This window comes from Clarias gariepinus, chromosome 7, assembly GCF_024256425.1.
Source record: "Clarias gariepinus isolate MV-2021 ecotype Netherlands chromosome 7, CGAR_prim_01v2, whole genome shotgun sequence".
Lineage (NCBI taxonomy): Eukaryota > Metazoa > Chordata > Actinopteri > Siluriformes > Clariidae > Clarias > Clarias gariepinus.
This window is the reverse complement of record NC_071106.1, coordinates 7,094,230-7,107,529: the sequence shown is the minus strand read 5'-3', so window position 1 is coordinate 7,107,529 and position 13,300 is coordinate 7,094,230. Positions and strand designations below refer to the sequence as shown.

The 13,300-nt window shown below is 40.4% G+C and overlaps 1 protein-coding gene across 1 annotated transcript; it reads left to right on the top strand.

Moving 5' to 3' along the window:
• Window positions 1-346: 346 nt before the first annotated feature.
• LOC128528212 (extracellular calcium-sensing receptor-like) lies at window positions 347-9,850 on the top strand. The gene is made up of 7 exons (XM_053500967.1): window positions 347-540; window positions 679-967; window positions 1,741-2,496; window positions 2,587-2,814; window positions 3,357-3,480; window positions 3,639-4,531; window positions 9,794-9,850. The coding sequence occupies exons 1-7, from the start codon at window positions 347-349 to the stop codon at window positions 9,848-9,850; spliced, it is 2,541 nt and encodes an 846-aa protein (XP_053356942.1).
• The last annotated feature ends 3,450 nt before the right edge of the window (window positions 9,851-13,300 follow it).

Below are 13,300 nucleotides of genomic sequence, written 5' to 3'. Positions count from 1 at the left end.
TGACTTGGCTGGGAGGTTAGCCTGGATTAAAGATGGCTAAGAGCACCAGTTATTCTTCTACTGGTGATTAAACATGTACAAAAAATACGATGATGAATTTTTTTTCCGTGCACTGTTTTACAGCGAGCATGTACAATCTTCATCTAGTGGTTGTAAATATCTGTTGTGGTCACTGTTGACTGAATTAAATTAAATAAAAGAGAGATGAAGTTACAATTAGTGTCCCTTAATGACATCACAAATCCTCACCTTTCTGATTTGTCCAAACTGAACATGGGTCATACCCAGAAAATGTCTATAAATTAATGAATTATATTCTATTGATGATTTATTCAGCAAATGCACAATGTTATTCCTTGTTTTACTTTTTCCACTGAGCCTGACAAAGGGAGAAAACTGTCATATTCTGGACAATCCATCATATCCTTTGCTATGTAAAGATGGAGATGTGATCATTGGAGCTATTTTTTCAGTACATTATGATACAGAGTTGCAGGCATTGCAATATACTAAAACCCCACAACCTTTAATCTGCATTAGGTTTGTTGTAGAGAAACATTTCACACTGGATTTTTTTATTTAAAAAAAGCTTAATTGTATTCCTGTGCTTTATCATTTTAGTTTGTTTTAGAACCTGTATATTTCATTAAAAATTTATGACATAATGCATATTGGTAGATTGAACCTACGAGGATTACGTCTTGCTCAGACTATGACCTTTGCCATCGATGAAATCAACAGAAGCAACCGCTTGCTTCCAAATATCTCAGTTGGTTACAGGATTTATGACAATTGTGGCTCACAATTGTTAAGTATAAAGGCAGCCATGAGTTTGATGAATGGTATGGAAATAACAACAGATAATGCCTGCTCTGGACAAGCAGTTGTACAAACTATCATAGGGGAATCAGAGTCTACACTTACTGTAGCACTCACAAAAAACACAGGACCCTTTAAGATCCCAGTGGTAAGAATCTTTTTTTTTTTTTTCCTGAAAATTTTAGTGTTTAGCAAGGTGTGGCGATTCCACCTTACAACTTCAGGGTCCTGGGTTCAGTCCTATGCTTGTGTTAATGAGTTTTTTTTGTCCAAAACAGAAAATGGATAATGTCAATGAAGCCTAATTACTCTAACCTGTTCCTTTACCACAAACCTGACAATGATTATTTCTTTAATCATTGATTTCATCCGGGGCAGTTTTTGTGGTAAGCTGAAGCCAATCCACAAAACACTAGGTGTAGGACAAGAAAATTCCTGCAGGCCATTATGCATACACGTTTTACATCCGTTTCACACTATTTAGTGCAACCAAAACCGATTTAGACATTTTGGACAGAAGAAATCTGTGACTGATCCCAGGACCCTTAAGATTGAAAGGCAGCAATATAATTACGGGGCACTAGCACACGCTCACACCCAATCACACACTATGGTCATATAAACCAAAATATCTTTGGATTGTGGAGGAAACCAGAGTAACCTGGATGTAACCGACCATGCCCTGGAAGAACACGCAAACTTCACACAGACAGGACCAGAGGCAAGATTCAAAGCCTTAACCCTGGGGGTGTGAAGTGACAATGACAATCACTAACCCTGTGATATTCCTTTTTTAATCTTTTAATTTAATAGTTTTGGCATTTCTTTTTTAAAAGGCTTCTGTCTAATTGTGTCTAACAAATAATCATGTAAAAACTTTTCTCTAAGATGCCCTAAAAGAGGCTATTTTTCTCTTCTTAGATTAGTTATGCTGCCACATGTGAATGTTTAAGCAACAGAAAAGAGTACCCTTCTTTCTTCAGGACCATAGCAAGTGACTTCTACCAAAGTAGAGCACTGGCATATTTGGTCAAGCACTTTGGCTGGTTTTGGGTAGGAGCTGTGAACAGTGATAATGATTATGGCAACAATGGAATGGCTATTTTTTTGAATGCAGCCAAAGAGGAGGGAATATGTGTTGAGTACTCTGAGAAGTTTGTCCGGTCGGATACAGCAAATATAATAAGAGTGGCAAATGTTATTAAAAAAGGCACAGCAAAAGTAATTATCTTATTTCTCTCAATATTTGACATGAACATTCTAATAGACCAGCTTATTCTAAAAAATGTCACTGGCTATCAGATAATTGGTGTTGAAGCATGGATTACTGCTGTCAATATAGCAACACCAGCAAGTTATAAGGTATTGGCTGGATCTATTGGTTTTGCTGTGGGGAAATTTAACATTGCTACCTTCTCTGACTATGTTGTAAATGAATTTTGGAAAACAGATTTCCCCTGCTTGAGTACAAAGCGAACCATTTCTCAAATTGAAAACAACCGCAGTAATTATAAAGATATAATTCAGTTTAAAAATTACAGTGCAGATATATCGGAACTGAGATATGCAAAGAACATCTACAATGCAGTATATGCTGTGGCACATTCTCTACACAGCCTGTTGGGATGCACAGAAAACCAGAGTTGTAAGAAAGACAAAGCAATACAATCATGGCAGGTAACACATGAAACAATCAATGTAGGGTGTGTTCATGACTGCATGACATCTTGTGATAAAATAAATGTTTGTTTTCTTTATCTGGTGAAGGTTGTTGAGGCTCTTAGAAAAGTATTTTTTAAAACTTCATTAGGAGAACAGGTTTGGTTTGACAGCACTGGGGCAACAGCTGCAAAATATGATGTTGTGAACTGGAACCAAGGGTTTAATGGAGAAGTGCAGTTTGAGGTTGTGGGTTATTATGATGCCTCACTGCCAAATGGCCAACAGTTCATTCTAAATGTTGAAGATATAGTGTGGGCTGGAGAGAAAAAAGAGGTACATATATATATATATATATATATATATATATATATATATATATATATACATATATATATATATATATATATATATATATAGATATAGATAGATAGATAGATAGATAGATAGCCTGGTTATGCTATATCATTACATATAGTAAAAGTAAAATAATAAGTCTACGTATATGTGAAGACACATGCACACTTTACACAAACAGGTTGTTTTACAAATATACTTTTTTATTTAAAGAGTAATGTGAACAATTTACAAACAAATCCATTTATCTCCAGCTTGACAAATAATTGCTTATTATATGAAAAAAAAAATCTATTCAATTAAAGTACAAGAAAAATGTTCTTAAATTTTAGCTACATTTTGATGAATTTGTGATAAAAGTTGTTATTTAAATAATGATAAAGCAGTTAAGTATTAATTGTTCAACTTTAATATTATTAATTAACAGGCAAGTGCTATCTGCTCTATTCTGTATATTTTTTTTTATGCTGTAGTCTGTGTGAAAACCAGTTTTGGTTATGATAATATATTGTCCATCTTAGAAGCCAAGGTCTGTGTGCAGTGAGAGCTGTCCTCCAGGAACCAGGAAAGCTGCGCAGAAAGGAAGGCCTGTCTGCTGCTATGACTGTATACCATGTGCAGAGGGAGAGATCAGTAACCAGACAGGTAACGCCAGCATTACCAAGTTTCGAAGACAAGTTGTTAATTGTACATTTTGTATTTTCATTTTATCTTTTAGGGTAAAATTCCTGAGCCATTGTTTTAATAAATAAGTGATAAGACAATGTTCCTTTCTAATCAGAATAACCATGATTATTTTGCAGATTCAAATAACTGTGAGCAGTGTCCAGAAGAATATTGGTCTAATGTTGGTAGAGATAAATGTGTCTTAAAGGTCATAGAGTTTCTTTCATTTACAGAGGCAATGGGAATAGTGTTGGTGTTTTTTTCTTTGTTTGGAGCTACATTAACTGTGTTAATAGCTATTTTATTTCTAATAGAAAAGGACACTCCTATTGTTAAGGCCAACAACTCCGAGCTGAGCTTCCTGCTGCTTTTCTCCCTGACTCTGTGTTTCCTCTGTTCACTTACTTTCATTGGTCGGCCTTCTGAGTGGTCCTGTATGCTGCGTCACACAGTGTTTGGGATCACATTTGTCCTTTGTATCTCTTGTGTTTTGGGGAAAACAGTAGTTGTGCTAATGGCCTTCAGGGCTACACTTCCAGGCAGTAATGTCATGAAATGGTTTGGGCCTCTACAGCAGAGACTTAGTGTACTTGCCTTCACTCTTATACAGGCCCTTATTTGTGTGCTTTGGTTAACAGTTTCACCCCCTTTTCCATATAAGAACATAAACTACTACAAGGAAAAAATCGTATTAGAGTGTAATTTGGGCTCAGCTATAGGTTTCTGGGCCGTGCTAGGTTATGTAGGACTTCTTGCTTTCTTATGTTTTGTTTTGGCCTTTTTAGCTAGAAAGCTGCCAGATAATTTTAATGAAGCTAAATTCATCACATTCAGCATACTTATATTCTGTGCTGTGTGGATCACCTTTATTCCAGCTTATGTCAGCTCTCCTGGAAAATTTACTGTAGCTGTGGAGATATTTGCTATTTTGGCTTCCAGTTTTGCATTATTACTTTGTATATTTACACCTAAATGTTATATTATTCTCTTTAAACCTGAACTAAACACTAAGAAAAATATAATGGGCAAAATGGCATCTAAATCACTTTAAGAAATATGTGTTCCAAATTTGCAAAAATAAACATAATCATTTTAGCTGAACAAATGTTAAACATACAATGTCAAATGTCATGAAGTGAATAAAATTTTTATATCTATTGCTCCTTTTAGCTACTATGCATATAAATGTAAACGGATTAAATTAAATATAACAAAAGCATTTGTTTCTTAACTCTGTCTGCAGAAGAAATCTATTATGCAACATTTGTGTAATAAATGATAACACAAAGTCGACTATTTAGCAAAAATAGTACAGATCAAATTCCATCATTAAAAATACAAATAAATTAAATAGCAATAAAATACAATTAAAATTATGTGAATCAATTATTTAGTCAGTCAATCATCATGTAGTTTAAAGCCACCTACTGTACATGCAAGCAGAACATACAGGGCCAGTGTATCGTATTAAGCTATCTATATACCTACAGTAGGCGCTATTTCAAACATGAAAATTTCAAACATGGAAATGGTGGGACCACGGTGGGACCCACTGCAATAAATGACAAGTCCATGTATGGAATGTGATCCCCACGATGACGCAGTCAACAATGCCCCGGCTCATAAACGTCTCTATGCGCTTTTCTAATAAGATGGTTGCAATGCTGTATAATCCCTCCAGGTGGAGCATTGACTGCCTTAGTTAACTGCACTGTCCGGGATCCTTATACCGTATGTTTATATACAGGCAGTTCTTGCACTGTCAACATAGTTTTATAAAATGATGATGTAGTAAAAAATAAATAAATAAATAAATAAATAAAAAAAAAAGCTGATTTTTTAAATCATTCAATACCCAACATATGATGTTTATGCTATTTAAATAAGTTAGTTAAATAATAAATAAATAAAACTAGTAATGGAAATTTTTTATTATTAATTATGTTATTAATATTTTGTTGTGTTAATTTTATGGCTGATAATTGTATGTTATGGTGGTTTTAAACAGCATTTCACAATGTACTGTACAGCAATGGAAGCAAATTTAGACCTCTTAATAAAAAAGACCTGATGTCACAATTCTCGCCACTTTTATTCTTGTAGGATAAACGTATTCTTTTGTAGAAAGTCAAATAACATCTTGGGCAAAATATCCTGTAAACCTGCATGGGTTTTCAGGCGCAAATACACGTCTATTAGAATGTCAAGAACTAACCTGAGGAAACCAGAAGACGTAGCTTTAATGGTTAGCCCTTTGTAGCGTTTATGGTAAACCCAAACGCAGAGTGACACGAATAGGCAGGATAATCACGCGATTTAGTCTAAGGACTTTCACAAATAAGGAGCAAGGGAAAGACACAATCTAACCCGCATCCTGTAAACATACACTTAATCTGAAAGCAAACCCAAGAAAGTGAGTACTCACAAATCGGCGAACGAATCCGAGGCGGCATGGGCGAACTCAATGACTGAGCGATGTGTCGTGGTTTGTTTACTCCTCTTATACTTCCTGGTTCGCGACCTCATTACTGCCAGGTCCTAGTGCTGGTCGCGGATTGAGTGTGCATGACAGTACCCCCCTGTCCAGGACTGGCTCCTGCCGGTCCTGGGGTGAAGGATACCCGACGACGGTAGTCTCAAATTAGTTCGGGAATGAACCGGGCCGGACTCCAAGACCATGGGCACAATTTGAGGATCCGACGCACAGTGTTGGTTGGTCTGTTCTGTCTGACAATTAGTCTGGGGGTGGTAACCTGAGGACAGACTAGTGGTGGAATTGATCAGACAGCGGAAGGCCTTCCAGAACTGGGCGGTGAACTGGAGCCCTCTGTCCGAGACGATGTCTTTGGGGAACCCATGCACTACACGTTCCAATATCAGCTCGATGGTGTTCTTGGCTGATGGGAGTCTGGTGAGGGCCACCAGGTGTACTGCATTTGAGAACCAGTGGACGATGGTGAGGATGGTATTTTTCCCCTTCAGAACTTGGCAGGCCCGTGATGAAATCCAGGGCGATGTGCGCCCAATGGAAAAGTTCTTGAAATGCCAAGATGGCGGCAGGAGTGAGTTGAAAAGAATGAAAGGAGGGCCTGGTCAGAATGGTCAGTGGCGCTGCAACTGTACTGTAGCCCCGGATAAATCGACGATAGAAGTTCGCAAACACCAGAAACCGTTGAAGCTGCTTGAGGGTCCTGGGTAGGGGCCAATGACGAACGGCTTCTAGTTTCTGTGGGTCCATGGCCACACCCTGGGGTGAGATAAAACCCAGGAACGTGGTGGAGTGCTTGTGAAAAGCAAATTTTTCCAGCTTGCAGTAAGTTGGGGAACGAGCAATCTCTTGAGAACAGCCCGGACGTGCTGAATGTGGTGGTTGGTGGTATGGCGCTGCGGCCGCCGCGACGGTAGGCCAGCTAGCCACGCTAGCAACAGCCGCGTGGAGATCCGCGTTCTCCCAAGGGAGCTTCGCAACCTCGTGGCACAAGGCCATGACGTCTTGGACGCTCTGACGCAGAGTAGCGATCTCTCCGGTTAGCTTATTAATAAGCATGGCATGCTGGTCCACCACATCACATAGGCGCACATGATCCGCTGGGTTCACTACGGTTGGCTCAGTCATTCTGTCAGGAACTAACCTGAGGAGACCAGAAAACGTAGCTTTAGCGGTTAACCCTTTGTAGCATTTATGGTAAACCCAAACGTGGAGTGACATAAATAGGCAGGATAATCATGCGATTTAGTCTAAGGACTCTCACAGATCGGGATCAAGGGAAAGACAAAATCTTACCCACGTTCTATAAACACAGACTCAATCTGAAAGCAAACCCAAGAAAGTGAGACCTCACGATTCGGCAAACGAATCCGAGGCGGCATGGGCAAACTCAATGACTGAGCGATGTGTCGTGGTTAGTTTACTCCTCTTATACTTTCTGGTTCGATTGAGTGTGCATGACATAGAATGCATACTGTATATCCTCCTTTGCTCATGTAGTTATACATTTATACAGAATGTTACAGACACAGGGCAAGCAAATGTATTCAGTATATCGAATACATGTTGGTGGGGCATTTACAGTATACAGTAAATTCATTTATCATTTAAAGGATAAACAAATTTGATTATTACATGAATTGTCTACCCTTTATATAATGCAAATATCGAATAATTCAGTTTCACGCATGTTCACATTCTACTTTAATTAATTTCTCCCCTTATCTTTCTTAGTTTAACAATTAAGCACTGTCTTCTACAAGTCTAAAATAGAATTTTATTATTTAACACTCTTACAACCCCTTAGTCTGGAGTTTAGGGCCGCAACAAAAGATAAAATAAAAAAAGAAAAGCTCTGCAAACAGGATAGTGTGCGTGGTCTTTTATTTTCTTTTGCACACACACGCATACACACACAGGAAGCTCTTGGCTTCAGGGTTGGGCCAAGGCCAAAACAATAAACAAAACCCTCCCCCTGTCTCCTCCCATAAGCTAACTAACCTATGGGAAAAAAAACTTTAAACAAAATACATTAGACTAACCTAACTCCCTAACTAAACACAAAACAGGAGAAAACGGGTTTCAAAGAAAACGGCACCCAACCCCTACTGCTTCCAACAAGAAAAAAAAAGTATGTACAAACAAACAGAAAACTATGTACAATATTTACAACAAAAACAAAGATTGAAACAAAAGAAAACCAACACTTAACCCAACTCACAAAATACCGGCGCGACCCAACAGTTTTACAATCACTAGCCAACACAATACACATCTTCAAATCCAACAACGCGCGCTTCCGGGTTTCACCGGCCAGCTTAAAAGGACGTGCTTCTCCCAGGCCAGCCAATCCCGTCGCACGTCACGGCACGCTCAATCAGGGCGGGACCTCCTGTAACAAGGAGAGCGAGGAGAGAAAGAAAGGCAGGGAGAGAGAGAGCAGCACCAGCAGCCACGCAGGCGCACATATGTGCACTACAGCCGCACGTAACACCCCCACCCATAAAAGTCAAAATCTTATTTTGACTAAAAACCTTCACGCTCCCGACAGTGCGTCCGCCAAAACCTTTTCTGCTCCAAGTAAAAATTTTGGACGTACCCCACCAGTCCGTTAAAGCACATACCACGGAGGAAATATACCCATTCATGACTAAACATAAACCCATAAAAATTAGTATAAGCTGTTGACCTGCCTTTGCACATGATGGAAATACTGTAGGCAAGTTGGAAACAAAATCATTATCAGTCACTGGTTTTTTTGTTACAATAGGGCGAGGGAAAACAACACTACCTGCCAGATCATTTCCTAAAATTAACTGAACTCCTTCAACAGGGAGTTCGGTACAAATACCAACAGATACTACACCAGTTACTATATCTGTTTCAAGATGTACCTGATGAAGTGAGACCGTGATACAGCCTGCTCCGATACCACGTAAAATAACATCAGTACCCGTATAGGTTGTCTGAGACAGTGGAAGTGTACCAGCTAGCATTAGCGTCTGCGCTGCACCTGTATCTCGCAGGATGGACACTGCTCTGCGCACGCCTTCAGGGCTGTCTGCCACCCACCCCTGTAACATGAAAGGCTTATACGCTGCCACCGTTTGTTCAGGTAAAATCTGATTTGTTTGTTTTTTAATAAAAACCACAGACTTTGACTGTACTGACGTATTTTTCTTCTTCCAGGCCTCACAGTCTGAAATCAGATGATCAGGAGCCAAACAATAAAAACAGACCCTACCTCCTCCTGAACGACTTCGAGAACTTCTAAAAACACCCCCTCTTGCAGGTTTCACACTGCCTGCTGAAGGTTTCACCTGCCCTTCAACCCCACGGGCAGCGAATTTATCAGTTCTTATAACAGGAGAGAATACAGTACGGTGTGTCAAAACAAACCCATCAGCCAAAACAGCGGCTGCTGACAATAAAGTGACTTTTTGCTCATTCAGGTGCAATACAACATTTTCAACAACACAATTTTTTAAATCCTTCAACAAGATTAACTCTTTAAGAGCCTCAAAAGTGGTCGTTTTCGTTGCAGCACACCACTTCTCAAATGATGTTTGCTTTTCACGGGCAAATTCAACAAAGCTTTGTCCATCTGCCTTCCTATGGGACCTAAATTTTTGTCTGTAAGCCTCGGGCACTAACTCATAAGCACGTAAAACCATTTGTTTGACCGTGTCGTAATCCAGACTTTGTTCGATAGGCAACGCAGAACACATCCTGCGCTTTACCAGTCAGCTTACATTGTAACAAGAGAGCCCACATTGCTCTCGGCCACTGTAACGTAGCCGCCACACGCTCAAAAGTTATAAAATAGCTATCCACTTCGGTCTCTCTAAAAGGAGGTACTAAAACAATATGCTTGCTCACATCAAACTGGGGTGGGGAAGTAGTAACTGGGGCAGAAACGAGAGAAGAAGAACCCGGCGCAGCCGCTGCAGGTAACTGAGCAAATGATGGAGAGGCAGGGGAACTCTCCGGCGCGCTCTCAGCCCGGTGTAACCGGCTGAAATCTTGCCGAAAATGTTCCCTCTCCATCTCAAGCTCCAGCTCCTGCAACCGAAGTCTTTGAGTCTCCGTTTCCTCTCGTTTTATTTCCAGCTCTACTTCCCTTGTTTTTAGAACCAAAAGTTGTTCTGATCTGTCAATTGGTGTTACTGTGGGTGATTTCATTACCTTATGCCTGGGGGGCGTGGAGGGTGACTGTGGCGCAACCGACGGCTTACCGTCGACCTCCGTCGGCGTTGAAGCGTCCTCGTCCTCAGTGTACTCTCCCGCCACCTGAGGTAAAATCTGCTGCTCAATTAGTGTGTTAAGCAATATTTTTTTAATCTCCTTTTTCAGACCCTTACGTGGCACGTCAATCTCAAAAAATTCAGCAATGCTGAACAAGTCGTCTTTACGACACCGGTCAAATTCCTCCAAGGTTGGTGCTAGCGTGAAAGCTATCAAGTTAAATGCCATTGTTTTACAACTACTGTCCAACCTAAGAAGGCAGCCAAACAAACAAAGCCGAGTACGCTCGGAAATGGACGAATTCCCCCACTTGTTAAGGGGGCAATGGACGAGCCCCACTTGTTACTCTCAGTAACGAATGAGCCCCCCCACTTGTTACGGGGGGAATGGATGAGCCCCCACTTGTTACGACCCCTTAGTCTAGGGTTCAGGGCCGCAACAAAAGATAAAATAAATTAACAAAAACTCTGCAAACAGGATAGTGTGCGTGGTCTTTTTTTTTTTTTCGCACACACACGCACACACACACAGGAAGCTCTTGGCTTCAGGGTTGGGCCAAGGCCAAAACAATAAACAAAAACCTCCCCCTATCTCCTCCCGCAAGCTAACTAACCTATGAAAAAAAAATATATATAAACAAAATACATAGACTAACCTAACTTCCTAACTAAACACAAAACAGGAGAAAACGGGTTTCAAAGAAAATGGCACCCAAACCCTACTGCTTCCAACAAGAAAAGAAAAAAGTATATACAAACAAACAGAAAACTATTTACAATATTTACAACAACAACAAAACAAAGATAGAAACAAAAGAAAACCAACACTTCCCAACTCACAACAATACCGGCGCGACTCAACAGTTTTACATTCAACAGCCAAAACAACACACATCTCCACATCCCAACAACGCGCGCTTCCGGCTTTCACCAGCCAGCTTAAAAGGACGTGCTTCTTCACGGCCAGCCAATCCCGTCGCACGTCACGGCACGCTCAATCAGGGCGGGACCTCCTGCAGCAGGGAGAGCGAGGGAGAGAAAGAAAGGCAGGGAGAGAGAGAGCAGCACCAGCAGCCACACACGCACGCGCACATACGTGCACTACAGCCGCACGTAACAACACTGTAACATTTGTAATTTATCTATACAAATCGTTGGAGATACAGAATACAAATGCAGGCCATGTATTTTACATTATGGTGTATTTTATCTAGTTCTGTTTAATACACTGGTAGATAATATTTTGCTGCAAAGTAAAGCTTAAAATGTAATTTCTGCTTGGGTTTGTTTTTACTATATTTTTGATGATGTTTTCGCTGATGTAACTGTTTCATGTAACACTTACGAGGGAGGCGAGGGAGACCAGACGCACGCAGAGGCGAGGGAGACCAGACGCACGCAGAGGCGAGGGAGACCAGACGCACGCAGAGGCGAGGGAGACCAGACGCACGCAAAGGCTAGAGACGGGCCCAGAGATGGGACTAGGCTAAAGCCATGGCAGTCAGCTACACATGACAATTAGCTAAACATGGTGATTTAGCTACCCATTGCAATCAGCTAAACATTCATTTAACTAAACATGCCTTTAGCCTAACAAAACACCTAGCTACACCTACCAAATAGCTAGACATCAACATATTACGATGACACGAGAGCCTAGAGACAGGGGAGGAACTAGAGGCTGGAGATAGGGAACCTAGGGCGGCTAGAAACACAGGCTAAAGACAAAGGGAAACTAGGTAGGCAGGAGACACAGAAATTAGAGACACAAAGGGGCTATGGCTAGAAGCATGGCAGTTAGTTAAACCCGATAATTAGCTTAACCTAGCAGTTAGCTCAACATGGGTTTTAGCTAAACAGGCTCCAAGCCAAACACACACCTAGCTACTTACATAACTGGCTAAACACACAAGGAAACAGGGGGACACAAACAACAATACTTACATACACATTAAACACACCACACTTGACATGACTGTATGAAGGTAAACAGTAGCAAAACCCGAGAGCTTGCAAATTCGAATGTGAAACCTTGAAAAATTAATATTTGTATTTGTAAGTTGAAATTTGTACTCACAGCTCTGATGTGAAAAGCTGCATCTATCGATTTGCACACCTGTGTTTTGAATTTGAAGTTGCAGATTAATAGTGACAAATGTGTAAAGTGTCATTCACATAAACAAAATGACAGGCACAATTGTGTACTACACATTTATGTTTGCGCTTTACTAAGTTTACAGTTTCGCTGTACAACCACAAGTCGGCACTCACAACCTCTCAGATCTGGCAGTACAACCTCAAATCCCGGTGCTCTGACTTTTGCTACTCATTTTGCGATATTGCTGTAGCAAAACTCACTTGTGCACTTGTAAACGCGGGGGCGGGGCTGGGGTGGAAATGAAGTCATTTTATTGGTCAATGCCTCACCAATGAACATTTAATTGGTTGGAGCCAGCCAATGAAGTGGGACGTTATGTGCGCGATTACGTCACAGACTACACAGAGCAGCTCACGCCGTTTCGGTGGTGGTGGTCGTCTATGCCAACCAATTAAACGACATTGCTGCGCTTTTACTGGTATATAAAATCCAGTAAAACAAATGATATTTCATTAAAATATTTTCCAAGCGTTTAAAAACAAAATAGCTGATACATATGCATACAAATGTTTGCATTGTGGCCGGCGTTGTTCATTGGTGAGGCATCGACCAATAAAATGACTTGATTTTCACATCAGAGCTGTGAGTATAAATTTTAAGTTCTCACACTCGAATTTGCAAGCTCTCGGGTTTTGCTACTGTTTTACCTTCATATGACTGAGTCAGCTCCACAAACTTAGACACACACAGAACATCTACAGTAAACATTGCCAACATGAGAGCCAAACCCAACAAAACTTAAATCAAAATATATACTGAACAAAACAAAATGCCCACATAAATGACAGCAGTACAACTAACAATGCTCGACCCAATTTCCCAGCTAAAATAGCTATTTTATCTAGCTAAAATATCTAAACAGCTATTTATAGATGACCTAATGGGCTACCTCGGCTCAGGTGTGCACTC